Below are 21812 nucleotides of genomic sequence, written 5' to 3'. Positions count from 1 at the left end.
GTTTCTCCCCACGGTTTAGACAGGGACCATTGGTGATTACTTTAGTCTACTTCAGTGGTCATTTCTCGGGGGTGACCTCTTGGCCTTTCAGGAACTGCCAGCCCTGGAGCCCAAGCAACATCTTGAGGGTGCACAGCAGACAGGGAAAGTCACATCTTTGGCTGATCTGCTCCTAAGCTGGGTCTGGCTCCTGGGACCATGGGTCCCAGGGCAACCTGGCAGGTGTTACAGAGAGATAGCTCTGTCCAGGAGCAGCTCCTCTTAAAGGAGCAACAAGACTAAGGGCACTGCCTGCGGGCACCAGCATGAGATGAGCGACTCAGAAACTACAGAGAGTTGGGAAAGGGAAGACAACTGAGAGTCTCTGCAGGGAGGAATCTTCACAGCCATTGACACGGTGAGTTCTGGCTGCAGGGCCACCTTGCTGCTGTGGTTCCTAGCGGGTTCTTCTGGAGCTGACACCTTCCACAGCTGAAAGGGTCTCTCAGGGCAGCTCTCCCAGCTTCTGCTGTTTGGAGGAAGTGGTGCTTTAGAGCAGGCATTCATTGCTAAGTGGTCAGAGGGACAGGACATCACAGCTACTTCCTTCCAGGGCTGGTGCAGGGATGTGAAACCAGAGAGTGCGTCCAGCTCCACCCAGGGATGTAATTCAGAGCAATATCCCTGCACCTCAGAGTGCTGTGTGTCCGGTACAGTGACTCTGCTGCCCTTGAGGGTCAGCGCTCAGCCTGTCCAGGAGACTCCCAACAGCAGTGCAGGGAGAAGCTCTGAGTGGGAGGAGTGACCCCTGGCAGGGCAGGTTCATTCTCCTGCTGATAGGGTGCTGCGTGGGTCAGGGCTGCTCACAGCTCCAGCTGACCTCCAGGGTATTTCTGAAAGGCCTTTTCTAGAGGACAATCAAGGCAGGGACAGGGGTTACCTTAATGATAAGTGCTTTCCTGGGTCTTGCATTTTCCTACTGTTTGCTAAGTGCTGGCTGGGAAAAGACCTTGGAGAGAAAAAAACAGCTCCCAGGAGGAAAAGCTCCAAGCAGTTAAGATATGATCAGTGAATAAGAGGAAACAAGAAGCAGAAATGTGTGTGTTGGGGTGGGGGGAGAGGAATTTGGAGACCTCCCTGTCATCCCCTGCAATGCAGACATCTTCCTCTACATAAGCCCCCTGTATCTTCTCTCCCACCAGCAGAGCCTCTGCCCTCAGGGCCAGGGGTGCAGGGAATGAGCACCCTCCTCAGCAGCCTGAGCTCCAGCAGAGGAGAGGTGCACTTCTCCTGTGATGTGCCTATTTCCCACTATGCAACAGAGGAGTGGGAGCAACTGTCCTGTGATGTTGCCATCTGGGAGGTCATGTGCTCAGCTGGGTGAGGGGAAGGCTTTCCAGACTGCTTGTCTGTCTCTCACTGCTTTCCCTTTGGTAGGAGGGTAACGGTATTCCTTGCTTCTCTACCCCTCTGTTCTGCTCTGGTTCTTGCTCTCATGCTCTACGGGCTGCAGGAGGGAGTTCAGCTGCACTTAGGGCATTGACCCTATGGGTCCTGTGTGGAGCTGTCTTCATAGCAGTTTCATAGCAGGGGCATGTGTCAAAGTCCCCTTCTACCTTTCTAGGCAGCAAGACATCTCGTCTGGTGGGGGAATGATCTGACTCTCCTGTAAGGAGAAGCCCCATTGTTAGCACTCTTGACTGTCTCTCTGGGGTGTCCTGCCAGGCTGCAAGCTGCCCTCCAGAAGACCACAGCTCTCCTGTAACATATGAGGGAGAGCTGAGAGTCCTTGTGCCCTTCATGTGAGTCAGAAACCTCATCAAATGCTCTGAAGAGCACTCTCTCCATATGTGGGCTGAGAGGGAGGAACTTGGAAATCTTCACTTTGAAACTGAACTCCTCCACTCTCAACTCCATCTTGTTTCTTTCACAGAGTAATTTGAGTGTGACTGTCCTTCACCTGAGAGAGATGTGAACACAGGGCAGTGAGGGGCAAGAGTCCTGGATAGACTAGATCCCGTAACTTTGTACAATGTCAACATGAGCCCTTTCTTCCCCTCGGGATATGCAAATAGTCATGCTGAGAACACCTGTAATGCCAAAGATTTCTACTGCATCAAAAAATGTTCCCATGGTTTGATGGAGACATCTGAAAACTCAGGAAATACAGAAACAGACCCCTCCACTGCAGCCCATTTACTGGAGAAAATTAGTGTTTAAATGCTCACGGTCTTTCCTCAAAACAGGTGGATGTAATCTGCTGCAGGGTGTATACCTCAGAGCAAGTCACTTCCCACTGCCACTAGAGTGCCTGGAGAAGGAGTGACGATGATCAACTGACATGAGGACAGGGTCCATCCCACTGTGACGGAGACATCTGGAAAGTGTTTGGTCAGCTTCTGCCTTCACTGCACTGTTGCTCCCCCTTGGCAGAGTGAGAGCTGGTGTGACTGATCCAGATACAGACACCCCTGCTGCAGAGGGCAAGGTCTGGAGAGATGAATCCCCCACAAGGATCTTCTTTCTCAGAATCAACTGCCATGAGTGCAGTATTTGTCTCTCACAAAGGAAAAAAGAGAATATTCCCACTGAGTCACCGTACATAGTCCTCGTCACTCAGCTCATGGTGCCCATTCCCAAGTATCCCCACCAAACACACAAACCAGTCTGACACCTCCATTTGCACCTCTGACCAGAGCAGAGCTGACTCCTGTGGAGCCTATGGACAGAGGTCCTGGCACTGTATGCTCAGCATGAACCGGTGATCAGGAAAGGGCAGTGAATGAAGGCAAAGGGGAGAGAGAGTATGGGGGGGTTCTCTGAGGAGTGGAGCAGGTTTTGCTCAGAGAAGCCTGTTCTAACTTATCAATGTCTTTTCCCCCTTGGACAGTCCCCTGAACCACGGCAGAGCAGATGTCCAACAGTAGCTTCCTGAATGAGTTCCTCCTACTACCATTTACAGACACGTGGGAGCTGCAGCTCTTGCACTTCTCCCTCTTCCTGGGCATCTACCTGGCTGCCCTCCTGGGCAACAGCCTCATCATCACAGCCATAGCCTGCGACCACCACTTGCACACTCCCATGTACTTCTTCCTCCTCAATCTCTCCCTCGTTGACATCAGCTCCATCTCCACCACTGTCCCCAAATCTATGGCCAATTCCCTCTGGAACATCAGGGCCATTTCTTACTCTGGATGTGCAGCTCAGGTCTTCTTGTTTGTATTTTCAGTTGAAGTGGAGTGTTCTCTTCTTACAATCATGGCCTATGACCGCTTTGTTGCTGTCTGCAGACCCCTGCACTACTGGACCATCATGGACAGCAGAGCTTGTGTCAGAATGGCAGCAGCTGCCTGGGCCAGTGGATTTATCAATGCTCTCCTGCACACTAGAAATGTTTTTTCAATACCTCTCTGCAAAGGCAACACAGTGGACCAGTTCTTCTGTGAAATCCCCCAGATCCTCAAGCTTTCCTGCTCAGAATCATACCTCAGGGAAGTTGGGCTTATTGTGGTTACTGCCAGCTTAATCTTTGGATGTTTCATTTTCATTGTGCTGTCCTACGTGCAGATCTTCACTGCTGTGCTGAGGATCCCCTCTGAGCAGGGTCGACACAAAGCCCTTTCCATGTGCCTCCCACACCTGGCTGTGGTCTCCCTGTACATCAGCACTGGCATATTTGCCTATCTGAAGCCCTCCTCTGTCTTCTCTCCATCTCTGGATCTAGTGCTGGCTGTTCTGTACTCAGTGGTGCCTCCAATGCTCAACCCAGTCATCTACAGCATGAGGAACAAGGAGCTCAGAGATGCACTGAACAAACTGATTCAGCTGGTCCTAGTTCAGAAGAAGTAAGCTGCCCACCCCTCTTCACAGTTGGCTTCTAATTTCTCTGAAACAGCTCCTGTGCTTTGGATGATCTCTCTGTGATAATCATGTTTGTGCAGAAGTGTTTGAATTCATCTCCCTTCTCCAGTTGCATGAACTCTGTCTGGCTGAAATACCTGCTTTAAATGTGCCCGCCACTGTGTCAGACTTGGCTTCACTCAAATAAAACAAGATTTCCTCAGTGCAGTGCTTGAAGGTTGTGCTCTCCTTCCAAAGCTGCAGTCTAAAATGTGCTCAAGGCCTTTCACCTTGAAAGGACTTGTTGCTTTTCCAGGGCCATCCAGGCTGATGAACTTATCTCAAGGTGATGAGCTTATCGGCGATGTGTTAAGAATGAGGACCAGAGTCAGCTCTCATTTGCGGGTGCTCAGTGCTCCTGGAGGTGATGAATGGTCAGGCCCTACTATCTCCAGTATGACAGGTTGGGAGGCAGAGGCCTGTGCTTCCCGAAGAGAGCATGCAGCCCCCAGGAGAGCACAGGGCATCTCCAGGGGCACCATGTGCCTTGGGGTGAGCAGTGAATGGAGCTTCACAAAATCTGGGGCAGTCATCCAAAGGTGAAGGGTAAAACCAAGGCTAGTGGGAGCTCTGCAGTCTGATGAGGGGCAGTGTGGACCCTGCAGGAACAGGGAAGAGAGCCTGGAGAGTGGTTCTTGTCACCTTCAATGAAATTCGTGTGTTACATTAAACCACACACCTGAACACAGCCTGAGCCATTTGAAATGGCCTGTGATTGCTCAGAGCATCATCCACGGCCACAGACTCCTTGGTAGGGGCTGTATGGTGCAGTGATACCTATCCGGCTGGGTCTGCTTCCCATCATGACCACCATGGCCAGAGTGGAGGCAACCTGTGGCCCTGCTGCCCCACAGCCACTTGCTCTGCAGAGCAGCACTGGCAGAGCAGCTCAGGGCCTCATGGGGAGGATGGGGGAGGGTCTAGGAATGGCCAGGCAGGCCAGTACCAATGCACCCCTCTGGGAAAGGGCTCTTTGGGGAGCAGGGATGTCTCCGGAGAAGAGGAAAGGAGCTGTTGTGTGCTGGAAAGGAGGAATAAGTCAGAAAGAGAAATCTGTTTCTCTGCATGTCATCCAACGAGAGGCTGCTGTGTCCCTGGGGCAGCAGGAGCTATCAGAGGAGCCCCAGGGCGGGGGCTCTTGTGCTGTCCTGGAGAGAGGGGCTGGCACAGTGGGCTGCAGCTAGCCTGGGGGTAGGGCATCCTCTGGACACAAGAAGAAGGGCTACAGAGTGTCATTGTCCTCTGCCTGCTTGTGCCACTAGGTCGAGTCCCAGCCCGGAGGCTGATGGGGCAGCTGACACACACCCCTCACCCACCGGAGCTGCTGCACCCACCTCCTGCTCTGCAGTCCCCTGCGGGGACCATTGCTGTGGGTCCACCCTCAGCCTGGGCTGCTCTTCTGGGTGGGCTGGGGAGAGGGCCGAGGAGGTGAGGAGAGGCGGGGAGAGGCTGGGCTGGGCTGGAGAGGGCCTGGGAGAGGAAAGCACCGACGTCAGCTCAGCTGTGTGTGTGGGAAAGATGAGGACACATGTCGAGGGGGTTTGTGGTACAGAGCCAGATCTCGTGGAGGGGAACCAAGACGTGTTGGGCGCAGAAGAGAGGATGGCCAGTCTGCACCCTTGGTTGCATGAGCTGACCAGGGAGGTGCCCCTGGGCCTGCGTCACACGCTGGCCTCTCGCATCGGCCATTTCCAGCTCTGCCCACGCACCCCAGGTTTCTGGGCACATTTGACTGCGTGGCCAGCTCCGTCCTGCTGTGCTCGTGCCTGTATCGAGAGGAACAAGCAGCCCTGGCTGGCCTTTCTCCCAGCCAGACCCCGGAGGATGACGGTGTGCTACCCTCAACGTGGGACATGGCCGGGGCTGGGCAGGGGCCAGGTGCTGGGGGAGGCTGCCAAAGCAGGGGGCTGTGGGTGGATGGGTCAACGAGGGCTGTCATGGGGACCATGCCGGGGGGATTCTCCCCACCCCTGAAGGCCCCACTGCCCTGTGTGGTGCCTGCCTAGCAGGGCCGTGGGGCCACGTGTGGGTGCAGGGATGAGGCGCAGGTGGAAGCACGATGCTCCTCACCGCTCCCCTGCGAAAGAGAAGCTCCCAGGAGAGCTCTCCAGCCCTGCCCCACGAGCTCTTGTCCCTGCCCCAGCCGTGCCAGAGCAGAGGCCGAGGACCAAGGGATCCTTCAGGCAAAGCTGCAGACTCCAGGCTGTTCTCAGTAGGATGCAGACCGTGGTTTTCATCTCCTTGTAAGACTCTGTAGCACCCAGGAGATGGCTCTGCATCCCACGGACAGCAGGTCGTGCCCTTCTTCTAGCTTCCTTTTCTTTTTTTTTGTAACACAGCCACACCGCCCTTTTTTTGATGAAAAAAATGTGTTTCCCTTCTGCCATCCTATTTAGGAGGAACAGTTATTATACACGTGTCAGGTAGTGTAAGCATGCCCTCCAGCTGGGTACCGAAGACAAACAATGCCACAGTCTGTAATGCCCCATTTTAGGCAGTAAAAGCATTTCAACACTTCTATTTGTATCTCTGTGCCTTTTTCTTAATGAGGAAAATAAAGAATGAATAGACTTGATGCTGTTCTGTTCTTTTTTACTCTTAGGCAGGAAATGTCTTCTGCTGTTTGGCATCCCTGTGTTACAGCATCTGGACCTTTAGGTGAAGCACTGGGGAGTTGTTAAAAGTATGGACAGACATGCTGCATGGTTGGACGCTCATCTGTCACAGAAGAGCATCATCTCCGTTTGGGTTATGTGATGGTGGCCTCTGTGGTCACCCACCAGTAATGTCTAGTCAGTGCCCACACCTACTGCTAGCACTTTCCCCCTGGAGACCAAAACTGCCTCAGTGTTGATCATCTGACAAATGCTCAGAGAAATGCATCCTGGGAAAGGATGTTTGCCGCTTTGTTCACGTGGTAGAGGCTTGTATTTTTAAGTGCTTGAGGTACTACCTGCAGGGAATGGGATGTGACCTTCCTGAGCAAGGAACCTGGTCCAAAGGAGCCTCTGGAAATGAGAGAGCAGGCTGTGAGCTGGGGAGCTCTTCAGACAGGTCTAAGGTTGTCACCGCTTCTAAAATGAACTTTGGAATGACGGCTCACAACCAGGCTCCTCTGACAGTGCCTGCCCTCAGCTTTCCTGCCTGTGCTGTCCTCTCGTGCTGCAGACTGTCTTGGACGCCAGCGTCGGGGAAGCCCAACTATTGTTTATATTCCGCATCTCCATGCACGTTGGGATGCTGTTGGAGCCACACTGAAAGCTGCACTTACGACACTGTTGCAGAATGCTCCAGCATATGCACCGATTTTGAAGCATGCACCACCAGATGTAGGCCATGCAAATCTCCCCAAAGAGCTGTTCCTATCAGGAGTTCTCCTTTTTCAGCTGCCTGTTTAGTTATGTGTCCCGGAAGCACCTCAATGTTTTGTTTTCTCAAGCGAATGGATACTGTTGTCGGGAGGGCGCCCGACCTGAATCTTCCAGAGTTTGCTGCAGCAGAGAACAGCACTGAAAACATTTGTCCACACTGTTTTCTGAATCAGGAGATTCATTCCGACACGCAGAGGCTTATTAGGCAGATGTGTAATTTTGCCTGGGAGAATAACTCAGGTAATTTCAAGACAGTTATTTATATCCTGAGTCAAGTGCATGAAACGTTTGCAATGTGCAAGGCAATCAAGATGTGTGTACCAACAGCAGACTTTCTGACACTCTGCCATTGCCAAAGATTCATATTAAGATGTGTGTAAGAAAAGACAGTTAATATCTCAATACCCCACTCTGCTCAGGATCTAGAACTCTGCTTTTTCGTGGTCACTGTAGGAAAGCATGACACTGACTGTCCCATCCTTGATCAGTTCCTCCCTGTTTGGAATTGCAGACAGAGGGAAGTATGAGTACTGCCCCGCTGTGCAACTGTGCAAAGAAGCTGTCCCTGGTGCCCCCCAGAAACCTCCCAGCCTGCTTCCATCCTGCTGTTCACCTTTCCAGAGAATGTCTGTGAGATTGAAGTCCATCCTCCTCCCTGCCTCACAAGATCACTTGGGCCTGTGATCCACAGATTTGCTCACGTTGCATCGACTTCTTCACCCTGATTAGGTGGTCTAGCTCCCATCACAATGTCACCCTGACTCTGGTGCTTACCCAAACACTTGTCTCTCCCATGGAAGAGCTCCACACATGTGAACTGCCCCTTCACACAAAGGACATCCCCCTTCCTCATCTCCTCCCTTGTTCTCTCCTGAAGACCTGCTACCCTACAATTGGTTCCTTTCAGTCATGCGGGTGATTCACCACACCTTAGTCATTCTAGCAATGTTTCAGTCAGATTGGTGACGGTGAAACCTGTTATCACGGGCCAAGGACACAGTGTGCGTGATGGTCCCACTTCAGAGCAGGGACATGCTGGCATACAAAGCAGGTGGCAATGTTATGGTGAAAGGATGTTCCCACCAAGAGAGCAAACCCTGCAGTGCCTGAGGCCAGGGAGAAACACAGCTGGGCTGTGCAGGAATGGGTTTGCTGCCTGAGCTGACTCTGCAGCATCGTGGGGCCTGTGTCAGAGGTGAACTGATCTCCAGGAAGCACAAGGTGCAACTGAGCAATTCCCAGGCCCTGGAAAGCCTTTGATCCAGCCACTTTGTGGAGATCATTAGCCCAGTCCCTGTTCATATCATCTGGGTGGGTGAGAAGAGGCTCAGGGACAGGAGAGCTAGAAGGGTGTGAGAGTGCCAAGACTGGAGTGGAGACCCCGGTGTGATGTGCCTCCCATTTACACAGCACGCTTGGACGTGGACGATACTGACTGTGCCTAAAGGCAGAGGTAGGATTCATTTGTTTGGGCACAGGTAGGAAGCCCAAGATGCCCTGGGGCACTTGCCCAGCACACGTGCCCAAGGGGCATGGTTTTCCTGTAGGTGCCACGCTGTATCTGCGAGAAATACACAGTGGTGCTGGACAACTCAGGCATCCGGTATGGACCTGCCAGCCTATTTTACATCATTAAATCAAGAGTCTGCACTGAATCACATCAGGATTTTGCACTGCAGGGATCAGTTTGTGTCTCAGCTTCGCAGTGAGTGGGGCTCCAGCAGTGTTAGACATCTAGTGTCATGGCCAAGGAAATTCCCCACCCGGCCCCCACCTCATGCTCCAGAAGGATGTGATTCTTGTAGTTGCTCCATCAGAGCAAACAGCTACTTCAACTGTCTCCTTAACTCTTAGCTGTCTCTTTAACTCTGTCTCTTTAATTAACCCCAGAGGTTTGTGTGTGAGGGACTGACTCCCACCCGCCATCTCCAGTGATTGTAACGGCAGTTCAGACAAGGAGTTCATAGGCAAACATCTCTGTTGTGCACACTTCTGCTTGGGCAAGGGGAATCCCACCTTCTCTGTGCCTGTGGAGGTCATGGGAGGGATCTGAGTCCCACTGCAGCTCAGGGGCTTCTAAACAGACATGCGATGCCCAGAAAGACTCATCAGAACCAATACCTGAACCATGGCTAAACGAGCTCCCTTCCTGCCCCTTTCTAGGTGTCCTGCCTAGTTAAGAGATGGAACAGGGGCTTCTGGAGTGGGAGATTTCCATCTCTTGCAGATAACCATTCTCTGATGAAATAAATTGTGATGCTGGAATCATTCTTCCTTCTTAGGCTTAGAGAGGGACCATCGGTGGTTATTTCAGTCTACTTCAGGGACGATTTCCCAAGAGAATGGAGCACAAGGCACAGAGAAATTCCTGTCTTCAGCTGCCCCCTGCTCCTGAGCGGGGCCGGGCTCCTGGGACAGAGGGAGCCCATGGCAACCTGGAAGCATTACTGAGAGACAGTGGTGTCCAGGAGCAGCTCCTCTGCCAAGAGCAGCAGGGCTCTAGGCTCTAGGCACTGACTGTGGACAGGAGATGAGAAGTGAAAGGCGGTGTGGAGTGGGAGGCAAGAGGAGAGCTCACTGTGGGAGAAATCTTCACAGCCTTTGACATGGTAAGTCTCTGGCTGCAGGACAACACCACTGAGATTCCTGGAGGGGTCTTCTGAACGCAGCCCATCCCGTGCCTGGAAGGCTTTTTACGGATCACTCTCCTGGTTTCTAACATGCATGGCAGGCTTGCCTGAAAGGGAAGGCACTCTCCTGAGGCTCTGATTTTGTTTTGTATCTTTGGCAGGATGCAAACTGAAAGGGACGGTTTAGGCTTAGGTGACTGGAAGAGAGTTCTGCACTGTTCCTGTGAGGGACCGATAGGTCTACAAGGACCCCAGAAAGCTCCTTCAGCCACCTTTTCACCTGCCAGCAGCAGCAATATCTCCTTTGCAGCCCTCACCAGTCTCATCATGCTTAGTCTCACCTGCTCCTTAGGTCTTGCACACACAGAGATGCCCCTGGGCTGGGCCCTTTGGCCAGAAGGATTCTGTAGGGCAGAGCCAAATGCCCTGTGGGTGGCATGGGGTCAGGGAGCACTGACAGGGGACAGACGTGGGGATAAAGAAAGAGCTCCCAGTGGGGACAGCTCCAGGCGGCTGAGAGATGCTCAGGGAACGTGAGGAAAGTGCCCACAGAAACACTGTGGCAGGCTGGACTCAGGCAACTCTCCCGTGGTCCTCCCTCTCCCTTTCTGCTCTTGTACTTGCTGTCAGCTGGAGGTTCAGCTACAAATTCAGACACCCACCCTGAGGTCCTCCCATGGAGGTGTCTGCAGAGGGCTGAGGTGCCCACGGCCTGTTCTCATCCCAGGGTGCTGGGAAATGTGATTTGAGGGTCTGGGGAATGAATGGACTCTCTCTTTCGGAGATTCCGTTCTCAGGACATGTGAGCGAGTCCTTATGGTGTGCTGCTGGGTTTGGAAGCTGCCCTCCAGAAGGACACAGCTCTCCCATTGGATCTTAGCAATGCTGGAGATCCCTTTCAAGTAGTTCAGGAGGTACTAACACCAGAAAATGCTCCTGAGCACCTTCGTATGTGTGCAGCTGAAGTGAACCCAGCGTTTCCTCGGCTAGAATGGAAGTGTTGAGAGTTTCCTCCACTCTCAGCATTCAGCTCACAGAATCCTTGGTCTGATCATGTATGCCAGGAGGAAAACCCCGTTCTCTCCATCACATCTCCACCTCAGGCTGCAAAAGAGAGCAGTTAGATCTGTGCTTTGAAACCAGCCTCCCCTGATCTCATCAGAGTTCAATGTCTTTTTTTAGAGTAACTTGTGGGTGAAATCATCCTTCGGGTAACGCAAGTGCAAGCACAGGGCAGCTGGGAGCAAGGCAGGTGGACTCAACAGCACTCCTGACCCTGCACTAAGCAGCAGAGAGCCCGTTTTCCTCTCTCGTCTTCTAATGTTCATCCTTGCAGCAAGAAAAAACATCTATCCCTAAAAAGACCACTCACCAGATGTGATGGAAGAATCTAAAAATCTGCAAACAAATAACTGTAAAAAAACTGCTAAACCTCTCTGCTGTAGCATAAATTCTATAGAACCGTGTGTGAGGATATTAACAGATCTTTTTCTTTACAGGTGGACACTCAGACATCAGTTGTGAAAATCAGAGATATCACAAACCAGCCCCATCTACTGCCTGGTGCGAAGCAGGACAGGCCTGTGCTCCTCCCAGCACACTCAGCTGGAGCTGAAGCTGAGGAGCTGAACGAAGGTCTTCCTGAGAAGGAGAAAAGAAATTTGTCTATACTGTTGGTAGGATGGGTGAGGGGGTAGTACTTCTATGAACAAATGAAAGTTTTGTTTCTCAGGACAATCAGTGGTCACTGTCTTTTCCCCTTGGACAGTTGCCCCATGCTCCAAACCAGCAAATGTCCAACAGCAGCTCCTTTGATGAGTTCCTCCTCCTGGCATTTGCAGACACACAGGAGCTGCAGCTCTTGTACTTCTCCCTCTTCCTGGGCATCTACCTGGCTGCTCTCCTGGGCAACGGCCTCGTCATCACAGCTGTAGTTGGTGACCACCATCTCCACACTCCCATGTATTTCTTCCTCCTCAATCTCTCATTCCTCGACCTTGGCTCCATCTCCACCACTGTCCCCAAATCCATGGCCAATTCCCTCTGGAGCACCAGGGCCATTTCCTACTCAGGATGTGCTGCACAGGTCTTCCTGGTTTTCTTCTTGCTTTCAGCAGAACTTTCTCTCCTCACTGTCATGGCCTGTTTTGTTGCCATCTGCAGATCCCTGCACTATGGCACAATCATGGGCAGCAGAGCTTGTGCCAGAATGGCAGCATTGCCTGGGCCAGTGGCTTTATCTATTCTCTCCTGCACACTGGAAATACATTTTCACTACCGCTCTGCCAAGGCAATGCTGTGGACCAGTTCTTCTGTGAAATCCCCCAGATCCTCAAGCTCTCCTGCGCAGACTCCTACCTCAGGGAAGCTGGGCTTATTGTGGTTAGTCTTTGTTTAGTCTTTGGGTGTTTCATTTTCATTGTGCTGTCCTACGTGCAGATCTTCAGGGCTGTGCTGGGATCCCCTCTGAGCAGGGCCGGCACAAAGCCTTTTCCATGTGCCTCCCTCACCTGGCCGTGGTCTCCCTGTTTGTCAGCACTACAGCATTTGCCTACCTGAAGCCCCTTCCATCTCCTCCCCATCTCTGGATCTGGTGCTGGCTGTTCTGTACTCAGTTGTGCCTCCAACACTCAACTCGCTCCTCTACAGCATGAGGAACAAGGAGCTCCAGGAGGCAGTGAGGAAACTATTCCAGCTGGTACAAACTCAGTAGCAATGAGCTGCCCATGTCTCCTCACAAGGTATTCCCAGTTTATCTCAGGAAACTTTGTGCTCTGGGAGTTCTGTCTGTGATAGTCCTATTTGTGCACAAATATCTGAATTCATTCCACTTCTGCTGGAGCACAAATCCCATCTCTCTGACCCAGAAGCCTTCTGCAAATCTGCCTATCTCTGTGTCGGAGTTGATCTCCCAAGTAGCAATTCTGTAATAAAAGGGGATCTCTGTGCCTGAAGGCTGGGCTCTTCCTCCCAAGTTGGAGCCAAGAATGTGCTCAGGGAATTGCACCCAAAAGGATCCTGTTGTTGTTCTTGGGTTTTCTGTGGATAACGGGGCATGAACTCTTTTGAGTGACACGTGAGGGAAAGAGGGCTGTATTCATCTGTCACTTGTGGGTGCCCAGTGTCCCTCGAGAGGATGAGTGGTCAAAGAGGTCTCTTTTGGGGACTGTGCCACATATTGGAGGGCTGATCAAAGATGCCCATTTTTCTGAAGGGGGTTTGGAGCCACCCAGAGAGCACAGGACATCTCCAGGGACAGTGTGTGCCTGGGATGTACAGTAAGTAGAGACTCTCACAAACAAGTGCAGTCAACCAAAGGAAAGCATCAAATCAGGGCTCTTCATTCTCAGGAGAGGGAGTGGGCTGGGTCTAATGACACCCCCGAACATGCCCTGAGCAGTGTGAAATTCTGCCCCCACAGATAAAGAAGAACTTCTCTACTGCAGGATTGGCAGAGCTCTGGAACAGGTTGCCCAGAGAGGTCGTGGAGTCTCTGTCTCTGGAGATATTCAATATCTGCCTCAACATGATCCTGTCTAACATGCAACAGGTGACTCTGCTTTAGCAGGGAGGTTGGACTAGATGATCTCAGAGGTCCCTTCCAACTGCAGCCATTCTGTGCTTCTGCGTGATTCTGTGAAATGCCCTGTCACTTCTCTGTCCATCCCAACATAACAGATTGAGGGAGGGGGGGAGGAGTTGTCAGGAGCAATGATACTGGTCCAGCTGGCTCTGGTATGACCAGCAAGGCCAGTGTGCAGTTACCGTGCAGACCCACGGAAAAGGCAGCTGCCTTGGACACCCCCAGGCATATCCTTGCAGGCTGCCATGCTGAGCATGCAGTCAGCCTGCTGGCAGGCAGAAACCTACTGGACTTTGCCAGCACTTCTCACTGGCTTCTCAGCAGCTCCAGGCAGTCAGGCAGAGGCTTTCAAGGCCAGCGTCATGGCTCAGCTGTGCACCTTTGTGAGGATGTGTGCCCAGGAGCCTTGTACATCAGGCAGTCAAGGCCTTCGGCAGGAGCAAGCTGGGCTCTGGTTGCACTGCACTGCTGCATGCAGCAGCTTCTGGACCACTTGTGGACAGGAGGACCCACAGGGTGAAGGTCGTTGTGCTGGAACAAGATAATATTAGCCTTTCTGCTAATATTCTGGAGAAACATATTTCAGCAAGAACTGTCTGTGAAAAAATAGAGGAAGTCGGATTTCCTCCAGAAAAAGACTGTACTTGCACACTGTTTCCACAACGAAGGCAGCCCATAAATCCTCTAGAAAAAGAAGAAGAAAACCAGGAAGAAAACAAAGGCAGAGCAAAGTACAAGGGAATCTGAATACACAAAAGTACTCTTTAAGGAACTGGAAGCCTCCGCAAGAGAGCCAAGTCACAACATGCAAACCCTGTCACGTTCCTTTTTCAAGAAAACATAGTAAGCCCACACCTTTTCATGGTTAGAAAAGCCTGAGAGCTTCCACTTTTAGTCCCTTCTAGTTTGGAATGCTTGTACTTCAGCATAAGCCAAAAAAGGGCATATTACACAAGTCAGACCAAGCTCATTGTTAGAGATTTCCTTGAGGTTATCAACATTTAACCAGTATCATTCAGTTAAACTGCATCACAAAATTCTGGGCATCCTGCAGTCATTTGGAGCTGTTCCCTATGCCTTCCCTTCCCCTTCCCTTTCCCCTTCCCCTTCCCCTTCCCCTTCCCCTCCCCCTTTTCCTTCCCCTTCCCCTCCCCCTTTTCCTTTCCTTTCTGTCCCTTTCACAGAAGCACAGAATCGGTTAGCTTGGAAGGGACCTCTGCAGATCATCTAGTCCAACGCCCCTGCTCAAGCAGGCTCAACTAGAACACGTTAGACAGGGTTGCATCCAGGTGGCCTTTGAATATCTCCAGAGAAGGAGACTCCATGACCTCTCTGGGCAACCTCTTCCAGTGCTCTGTCACTCTCACAGTGCAGAAATTCCTCCTCACGTTCAGGCGCAACTTCCTGTGGTTCAGTTTTTGCCCTTTGCCTCTAGTGCTTTCGCATGGGACAGCTGAAAAGCCTTTGTCCCCATCCCCTTGACACCCTCCCTTCAGATACTTACACACATTGATAAGATCCCCCCTCAGTCTTCCCTTCTCCAGGCTAAACAGGCCCAGCTCTTGCAGTTGGTCCTCGTAGGGCAGGTGCTGCAGCCCCCTGATCATCCTTGTAGCCCTACGCTGGACTCTCTGCAGTAGCTCCATGTCTCTCTTGTACTGGGGAGCCCACAACTGGATGCAGGACTTGAGATGTGGCCTCAGCAGGGCTGAGTAGGGGGGCAGGATCACCTCCGCCGACCTGCTGGCAGCACTCTTCCTAATGCACCCAAGGACACCGTTGGCCTTCCTGGCCACAAGGGCACATTGCTGGCTCAGAGTCAATTTGTCATCCACCAGCACTCCCAGGTCCTACTCTGCAGAGCTGCTCTCCAGCAGGTCAGCCCCCAGCTTGTACTGGTGCCTAGGGTTATTTCTCCCTAGGTGCAGGACTCTGCACTTGCCCTTCTTGAACCTCATGAGCGCTCTCTGAGTGGCAGCACAGCCCTCAGGTGTATCAGCCACTCCTCCCAGCTTGGTATCGCCAGCAAACCTGCTGAGGAGGCACTGTGTCCCTTTGTCCAGGTCATTTCCTTTCCTTTTGCTTCCTAAAGAAACAAGGAAGTTTCTTTGCTAAGCTGCAATGCTCTGCTGACCTTCCAGCTTGTAAAGCATAGGAAAAAAACAGTGCTGAGGGAGGCAGAAGGCATTTGTGGAGGCCTTAAAGTGCTGGAAGCGCCTGCAGAAAAGTGCTGTGGTGTCAGTGCTCCAGGGGAGGCTGGGCCCCAGCACAGGGAGTTGCTCAGCTCTGCTTAGTGCCTCTTCCGAGGAAGGTGCAAGTCGGAGGAAGCTTGCTAGGCCACAGAGTGTCCTCGTACTGTCCTGATCTTAATTGTGTCTGGGTCCATCTGAAAGCCTTCTCCGTGAGGTTTCCTCCCCTGCAGCCCCTTCCAGGGAGAGTTCTCCCAGGCCTGTGCAAGTGAAAAAGAACCGCTTGGGAGCTCGGCTTGGTCTCTGCCCTCAGAGTGCCAGGGAGGTTTCTTGTGCCCTCTTCCCTAAAACAGCCTCCAAGCTGAGGAAGCATTTTGGATCCCTCGGGAACTTGGTGTGGCTGGAGTGCAGGAGTCAGAGCTGGCTTGCTCATGCCTCCCCACATGCTGCCTCCATGACTAGGCCAGGACAACAGAAAAGTGTGTCCCAGCGGTGAGAGACTGGGCAGACAGCAAATGGGCTTTTTCCGGAGGCCTTTTTTAGAGTTCTCTAAAATGCCTGGACAGCTCTGAAAGTGTTGATGTTCATAACCCTCCCGTCCACGTCCCAGAGGAGATCCTCAGTGTCATACATTGGCCTGGAAATCAGAGTTTCCAAGGGCCGTGTACTGATGTTTGCCATCTGTACTGCATGCTTAGGAGTCGCCGTTGAAAATGCAGATGCCGAGTGGCTGAGGCAGCAGGCGATGGCTCTGCTGTTTGCAGGTAGGTTACAACGGGCCTGAACAGAGCTCCAGAGGTTAGGGAGGACTTGAGAGGCCAAGCAGCAGCCTGACAAAGTCCTTGTGCAAGGTGACCCGGCCTAGAGCAAATTCACGTATGGAGGAGAAGGGACTGCCACAGCCCCCGCTGGCCTGGGGAAGCTGTCCGCCTCCTGCTGCCCCCACGCTGCCCCACAATCAGAGTTCCTTCCCCTGCCAGGCCCCGCAGTGAGCCTGGGCCTGGGCTCCCTGTCCTGGGACTGGTGTCACCTCCGCCCTCCCCTGAGTCACTGCAGATCTCTGGGGACTGCCGAGCAATGGGAACCCTTCAACACGGCAGGCAGTAGCTGAGGTCCTGTGTGACAACCGGCCAGAAGAAACACTGGGAAATTAAGATCGGAAAGCTCAGCAGTGCAAGGCCTTAGGGAAGGGGAAGCGATAGTGATTTACAGACTCCCCAGATGAGGAGCTCCGGCCTGCTCCCCCCAGGCTCTACAGGGTTTAGCCGCTCTCACCCATGTGCTCCCAAGCACCAGGACATCTCTGCCCAGGGACCCTCATGTGCCACAGAGAGGATACAGGACACTGGTCATCGAGGCCTCATCTGCTCTGCAGGGGTCCCACTGACTGGCAACTAAAGACTAGTTTTGGGGTGGACCTTGTGTGCCCTTCAGGGTCCTTAGCTGTTAAGAGATGGGCTTTTGCCTTGGGATCTTGCTAACATCAGCGCCCACCAGCTCGAGGCCCAGCTGCTGCCCTGGCAGGTTTTCCTTGTTTGTTTGAAATCGGTGTGCATTTCCCTGCAAGGCTAAAAGGACAAGGCCTGGCGGGGAGGGGGGGGGCACTAGCAAGCCTACAAAGCAAGGAGGTTTCCAAACCTGGGAGCTGTTGCTTGAAAGTGTCTTTTGGGAAAGGAAAGACTTGCAATTCTGAGCAGAAGCAAAACATACCTGAGAAGGAATGGCTGCTTGCCGTAGTTGGGGGAGAAGTCTCCTTTCCAAATGCCTCCTGAACCAGCTTGGAAGGAAAGCATTTCCTGATCTCATCTTTGGGCAGTGTCTCCTGGCATGTTGGCCATTCAGCAGCCTTCCTGCATTCCCCTCCACTCCAAATAGCTGATCAGGAAAGAGAAGCATCCACAGAGCCTTTCAGCGGCTGTGGGAGATACCTAGAGAGGCTGAGAAATGAGGCTGGGCAGAGCCAGCCCTGAGCAGCAGGCAGCAGTCTGGGCTGAGGGGCTGGGAGGAAGGAGAGACATGTGTAGCCCCAGGAGCGGGCGAGGTGGGCAAAGGCCACCCAGGCGGGCGCAGGGCCAAGGGAGACCTATGGGATTTCAAGGGATAGAAATGCCATTTTTCTGTTAGTTTGGCCAAGTGCAGGGCTACCAAGTGCTACTGAAAAGTATTTTGCATTCTCTTGATGGGGTTCAGGAGGAGTGAAAAATCACCTTGCAAGGTGGCTGTGTTTTCTCAGCTCTGCTGGAGACGCATCATCCTCTAAGAGATGCCCTTCCCCTCAGCAGTTTGGGCCAGATTGCTTTCCCAAAACTGGGTTCTGTTTCCCGGTATGCAAGCAACCAGTAGGCACAGAGCAAGGTCGAGATAGAGCCTTAATGAACTTACAGGCAGCTCCGGCTAATTCTGCTATTCTGGTCTTCTCTGCCCCTCACATTCTTCACAGTGTTGTGCTTTCCTCGAGGTTATTCGTCTGGAGCTGGTGGTCCTTTGCAATACTGATTTACGATACCCTCTCTCCCTTGTCCTTGAGTCCTGGCAGCTATTTGCAGGGTTTCCACAACATTGTTCCAGCAATTCTGCCCTTTGAGACTTGATAATATAACTTATCTAGCAAGTCTCATTAAACAACTTCAGTAGTTCCCGTATGGATGTTAAGTTAGGTCTAAGTGTCTCCCACGGCATGGGTGGTCTGGCAGATTTGGGAATAGGCAAGCAAGCAATAATCTGAGACACGTTATGGACTTTCCAAAGGTCTGTATAAGCTGCACAGACAGGTTAGTTGTAACAAAGGGCATGCATAACAAAAATTAACACTGTCCTCATTTTCCATCTTATTAGCTTTCTGACAAGGATTAAACAAATCAGTATTCCTATAAATCAGTCCTATTATTATAAATAATAATGGTATCAGAACGTGAAATAACACCAATAACCCCTGAGAGCAGTCCACTTCAATGTAAGAGAGTTCCATTTCCCAGGTACAATTCATCGATTTTGTAACTTCTGAGTGACTCAGTCTGGAGAGAGCAGCTCCCTCGGTGCCAGGGCAGCGGGAGCTCCAGCGGCATCTTGCTGATGCTCCTTTCACAGCTCCTTTCTACAGTTCCTGCCGCAGCACCGGCCTGCAGCTGTGCACAGCACTGCCAGAAAACACCTGGATTTGGGGAGAAGCTTTCCACTCCTACCTGTAACTCAGATCAGCACCAGCACACAACCTGCTGCTGCAAGCAAAGGCAACCCCCTCTGGAGCCTCCCACTCTGGGGGCTGTACTGTATTGAGCTCTCGGTTCTTGCCACCGTGAGCCAGTCACAGTGGCTGTGGTTGGAGAGGAAGGCAGCACTGTGCACCAAGATGAAGGTGGACACAACCATCTGGGACAACCACGCTGCCCTCCTGCAGAGCACCGCAGCCACCATGGGCACCCAGAGCCCATGCAGGTGGATCCCATGAAGCAGGAGGAGAGGAGACTGTGGAGGTGGATGCTGTGAAGGGGCAGCCTGCCTAATACCCCAAGGCTGTGCTCTGGAGCCTAAGAAGGAGGAGGAGGTGCTAGCCCAGCAGGAGGCCCCCGCTGCCCACCAGCCAGGGCATGGCCTCCCCCCCAGCAAGACCAGGCTGGTGCTGGCACCTAGCCAGGGGAAGATGAGCCCAAGGCACCGGGCTTGGAGGTGGAGAGAGTTGCTGTGCGGCCCCTCCTCCCAGACTCCCTTCCACCTCCCCTGCAGCATGGACACAGTGCCCGGGATCACCTCCCACCACTCCGCCACAGCTCTCCTTGGACTGTAGGATACGTAATTGGATAGGACGGGTTATTTAGGATAAGCATTAGTTGGATTATAGTATTAAGATAGCGTGGCATTGGTTATTGAATTATTAGCGTGTAGTTTCTCTTAGTCACAGTTCGGTAGAAGGGTCAAATAGGGCATAGCTATTTGTCTTCCTGAGGACAAGTGTTAGTTACAGTTAGTATGAGTATTATTAGCATTATTAGTGTTGCTATTAGTTATTAGGATCCAGAGTTTATTGTTGGTTACAGTAGCCTCGGTGTGTAGGTGGTTACAGTAGTCTTAGGGCAGTTACAGTTCAGAGTTTGTTCTCTTCTTCCGGTGTAGAGTTAGTGTTTCTGTATCCATAGGGAGAGAGGGACTAACCTGGGCCAGACCCTCACCAAGGCTGGGCTTGCGAAAGATCCTGTAGCCCGGAGGCAGCAGCACTGCCACCGAGGACCGTCACACGCACACATGCATGGGGTCCCGAGGCCACTCGCAGCTGGTGGTAGGACTGAGACCCCAAAACCATCCTCTTTGCCTCTAGGGAAAGGCTGCAGGACTCTGGCATCTCTTTCACAGGGACATGAGATCAAGGCAGTTCACCAAAGACGTGCCTAACGCCAGGATTTACGTCCTGGAGCACGTCCCACACGAAGTGACTGTGGCCACAAGTGTGCGCTTCATCCCTGCCTTCCTAAGAAACCTCCTGCGGTTTCTTAGGCACAAACAGCAGGAACCTGACTTCAGGTCTCTCCTGAAGGCTTGCACCTCCTGAGCTGCTGTGGAGCTCTGCAGCGTGCAGGAATAGGATGACACAACGTGGCTGCAGACAGACAATTTCAGCAGGTGCCACCCCCAGGGCCCCCACCTGCTGCTCCTGCAAATTCACTCCAAGGTCAACAGCACAGACACAAAGGACTTTGGCCCCTTCTCTGCTGGAGCCCCCCTGTCCCCTCTCACAACTGGTTGATTTTTGCCTGTCTTCACAGCATTTCCTGATTCTCTCTGCAGTGGACACTGAGGATTTCTTCTGCTACTCAAGACCTGTGGCAACAGTTTGGGAGCTGATGAGTCAGCAGGTGTTACAGCTTGCAGGCAAGAGTGGGCCTCCTGGATAGCACAGCCCCGATCCCAGCAGCATGCGCTGGTGCCTCCCACCAGTGGGGAACCTCTGGGGCGCCTGCGGCTTGAGGCACCACACTGCAGGGCTGTGACGGAATGGAGTGATGAGAGATGAGATGGCACTGCAGAAACTCTCACCGCTCGTAGAACAGTGGGGAACTGAGTGATCGAAAGGAAACCAAGGCAGTTGTAGGCAATACTGAATCCTGACTGGATCAACAGATGATTGGGCTTGCAATTGGTTTAAGCTGTGACTTCTGGGGAGAACAACAGTGTGAATTATGAAGATTAATGCCACCCCCCAAGGTGTGGACCCTGCTCTGGGCAGTGGGACTTCCCCCAAGATTCTACCCAGTGAGAAGTGGATGCCTGCACCGCAATTCCCCTGTGACCGATGGGGCATCTTAATTCAGCCGGCTGGGAACAGGAAATTTGTCCTTTGGTTTCTAATGGGTCTGCAGTCATGTATGTGGGATGCTTCACTTATATTTCTTTATTAATCATGGACGACTGCGGCAGCAAGGTACTCCCCAATTAAGGGAGGGCCCTGTGGCAGCTTACAGGGAGTTTATACAGTTTCCCTTTAACCAGAGAATGTTACTTTAAAAAAAAAAAAAAAAAAAAAAAAAGAACACCTACCATTTCATTAGTCAGGGACACGAGTACACAATACTCTTACCAACTTCCCTATTTTGGTGGCTGTAAACTATGTCTTTATTTTAAAATGTTCTCTCTGCCAAGGACCTAACATCTATGTCGTCTTAAGAAACAACTGCCGCAGGACATGAGTTCCACCAAGGACATGCATTTTGCTCTACTAACTCATCGCAAAGGTACAACCCTAGACATCCCCTTGTGCATAAAACCTGCAGAGAGAACAGAAGTTGCATTGTGCCTACCACCCCCAATCCTGTGGGGCTGCAGCAAGGAGAAACTCCAACAGGAGAACCAAACTGGCAAAGAGCTGGGCAGAGACGGGCCTGAAATGGCCTGATGCATTACCTGAACCCAGAAAATGAATACTACTTGGGAACTACTATAGAACTATAGGAATTAACCAACCTCCCAGAGCTTTACCTTCTCTGGAGCGCTTTGTGCCTTATTTATCATATTCCTCACTTGATGGAAGCCTAAATGCTAAGCTCTTCAGAATACTCAGACTGTTTTGTTTTTTGGTTTTTGTTTTGAGTATTGACCTTAGTAATTGTGTAGGTGTTGGTTCAGTTTGACTCAGGTTGTGCAAACATTGTTGTGGGAAAGGAGAGAACGA

General features: G+C 52.1%; 1 protein-coding gene across 1 annotated transcript; it reads left to right on the top strand.

Annotated features, from left to right (window-relative positions):
• Positions 1 to 3237: 3237 nt before the first annotated feature.
• On the top strand, positions 3238 to 3828 carry LOC134154497 (olfactory receptor 14A16-like). The gene has a single exon (XM_062601169.1). The coding sequence runs from the start codon at positions 3238 to 3240 to the stop codon at positions 3826 to 3828; it is 591 nt and encodes a 196-aa protein (XP_062457153.1).
• The last annotated feature ends 17984 nt before the right edge of the window (positions 3829 to 21812 follow it).

The sequence above is a fragment of the Rhea pennata genome, unplaced genomic scaffold (assembly GCF_028389875.1).
Source record: "Rhea pennata isolate bPtePen1 unplaced genomic scaffold, bPtePen1.pri scaffold_32, whole genome shotgun sequence".
In the NCBI taxonomy this organism is placed as follows: Eukaryota; Metazoa; Chordata; class Aves; order Rheiformes; family Rheidae; genus Rhea; species Rhea pennata.
This window is presented reverse-complemented; position numbering and strand designations above follow the sequence as displayed.

What these genes read in the sequence shown, in the direction of transcription:
- LOC134154497 (XM_062601169.1), top strand. Translation starts at nt 3,238, where the DNA reads ATGGCCTATGACCGCTTTGTTGCTGTCTGCAGACCCCTGCACTACTGG.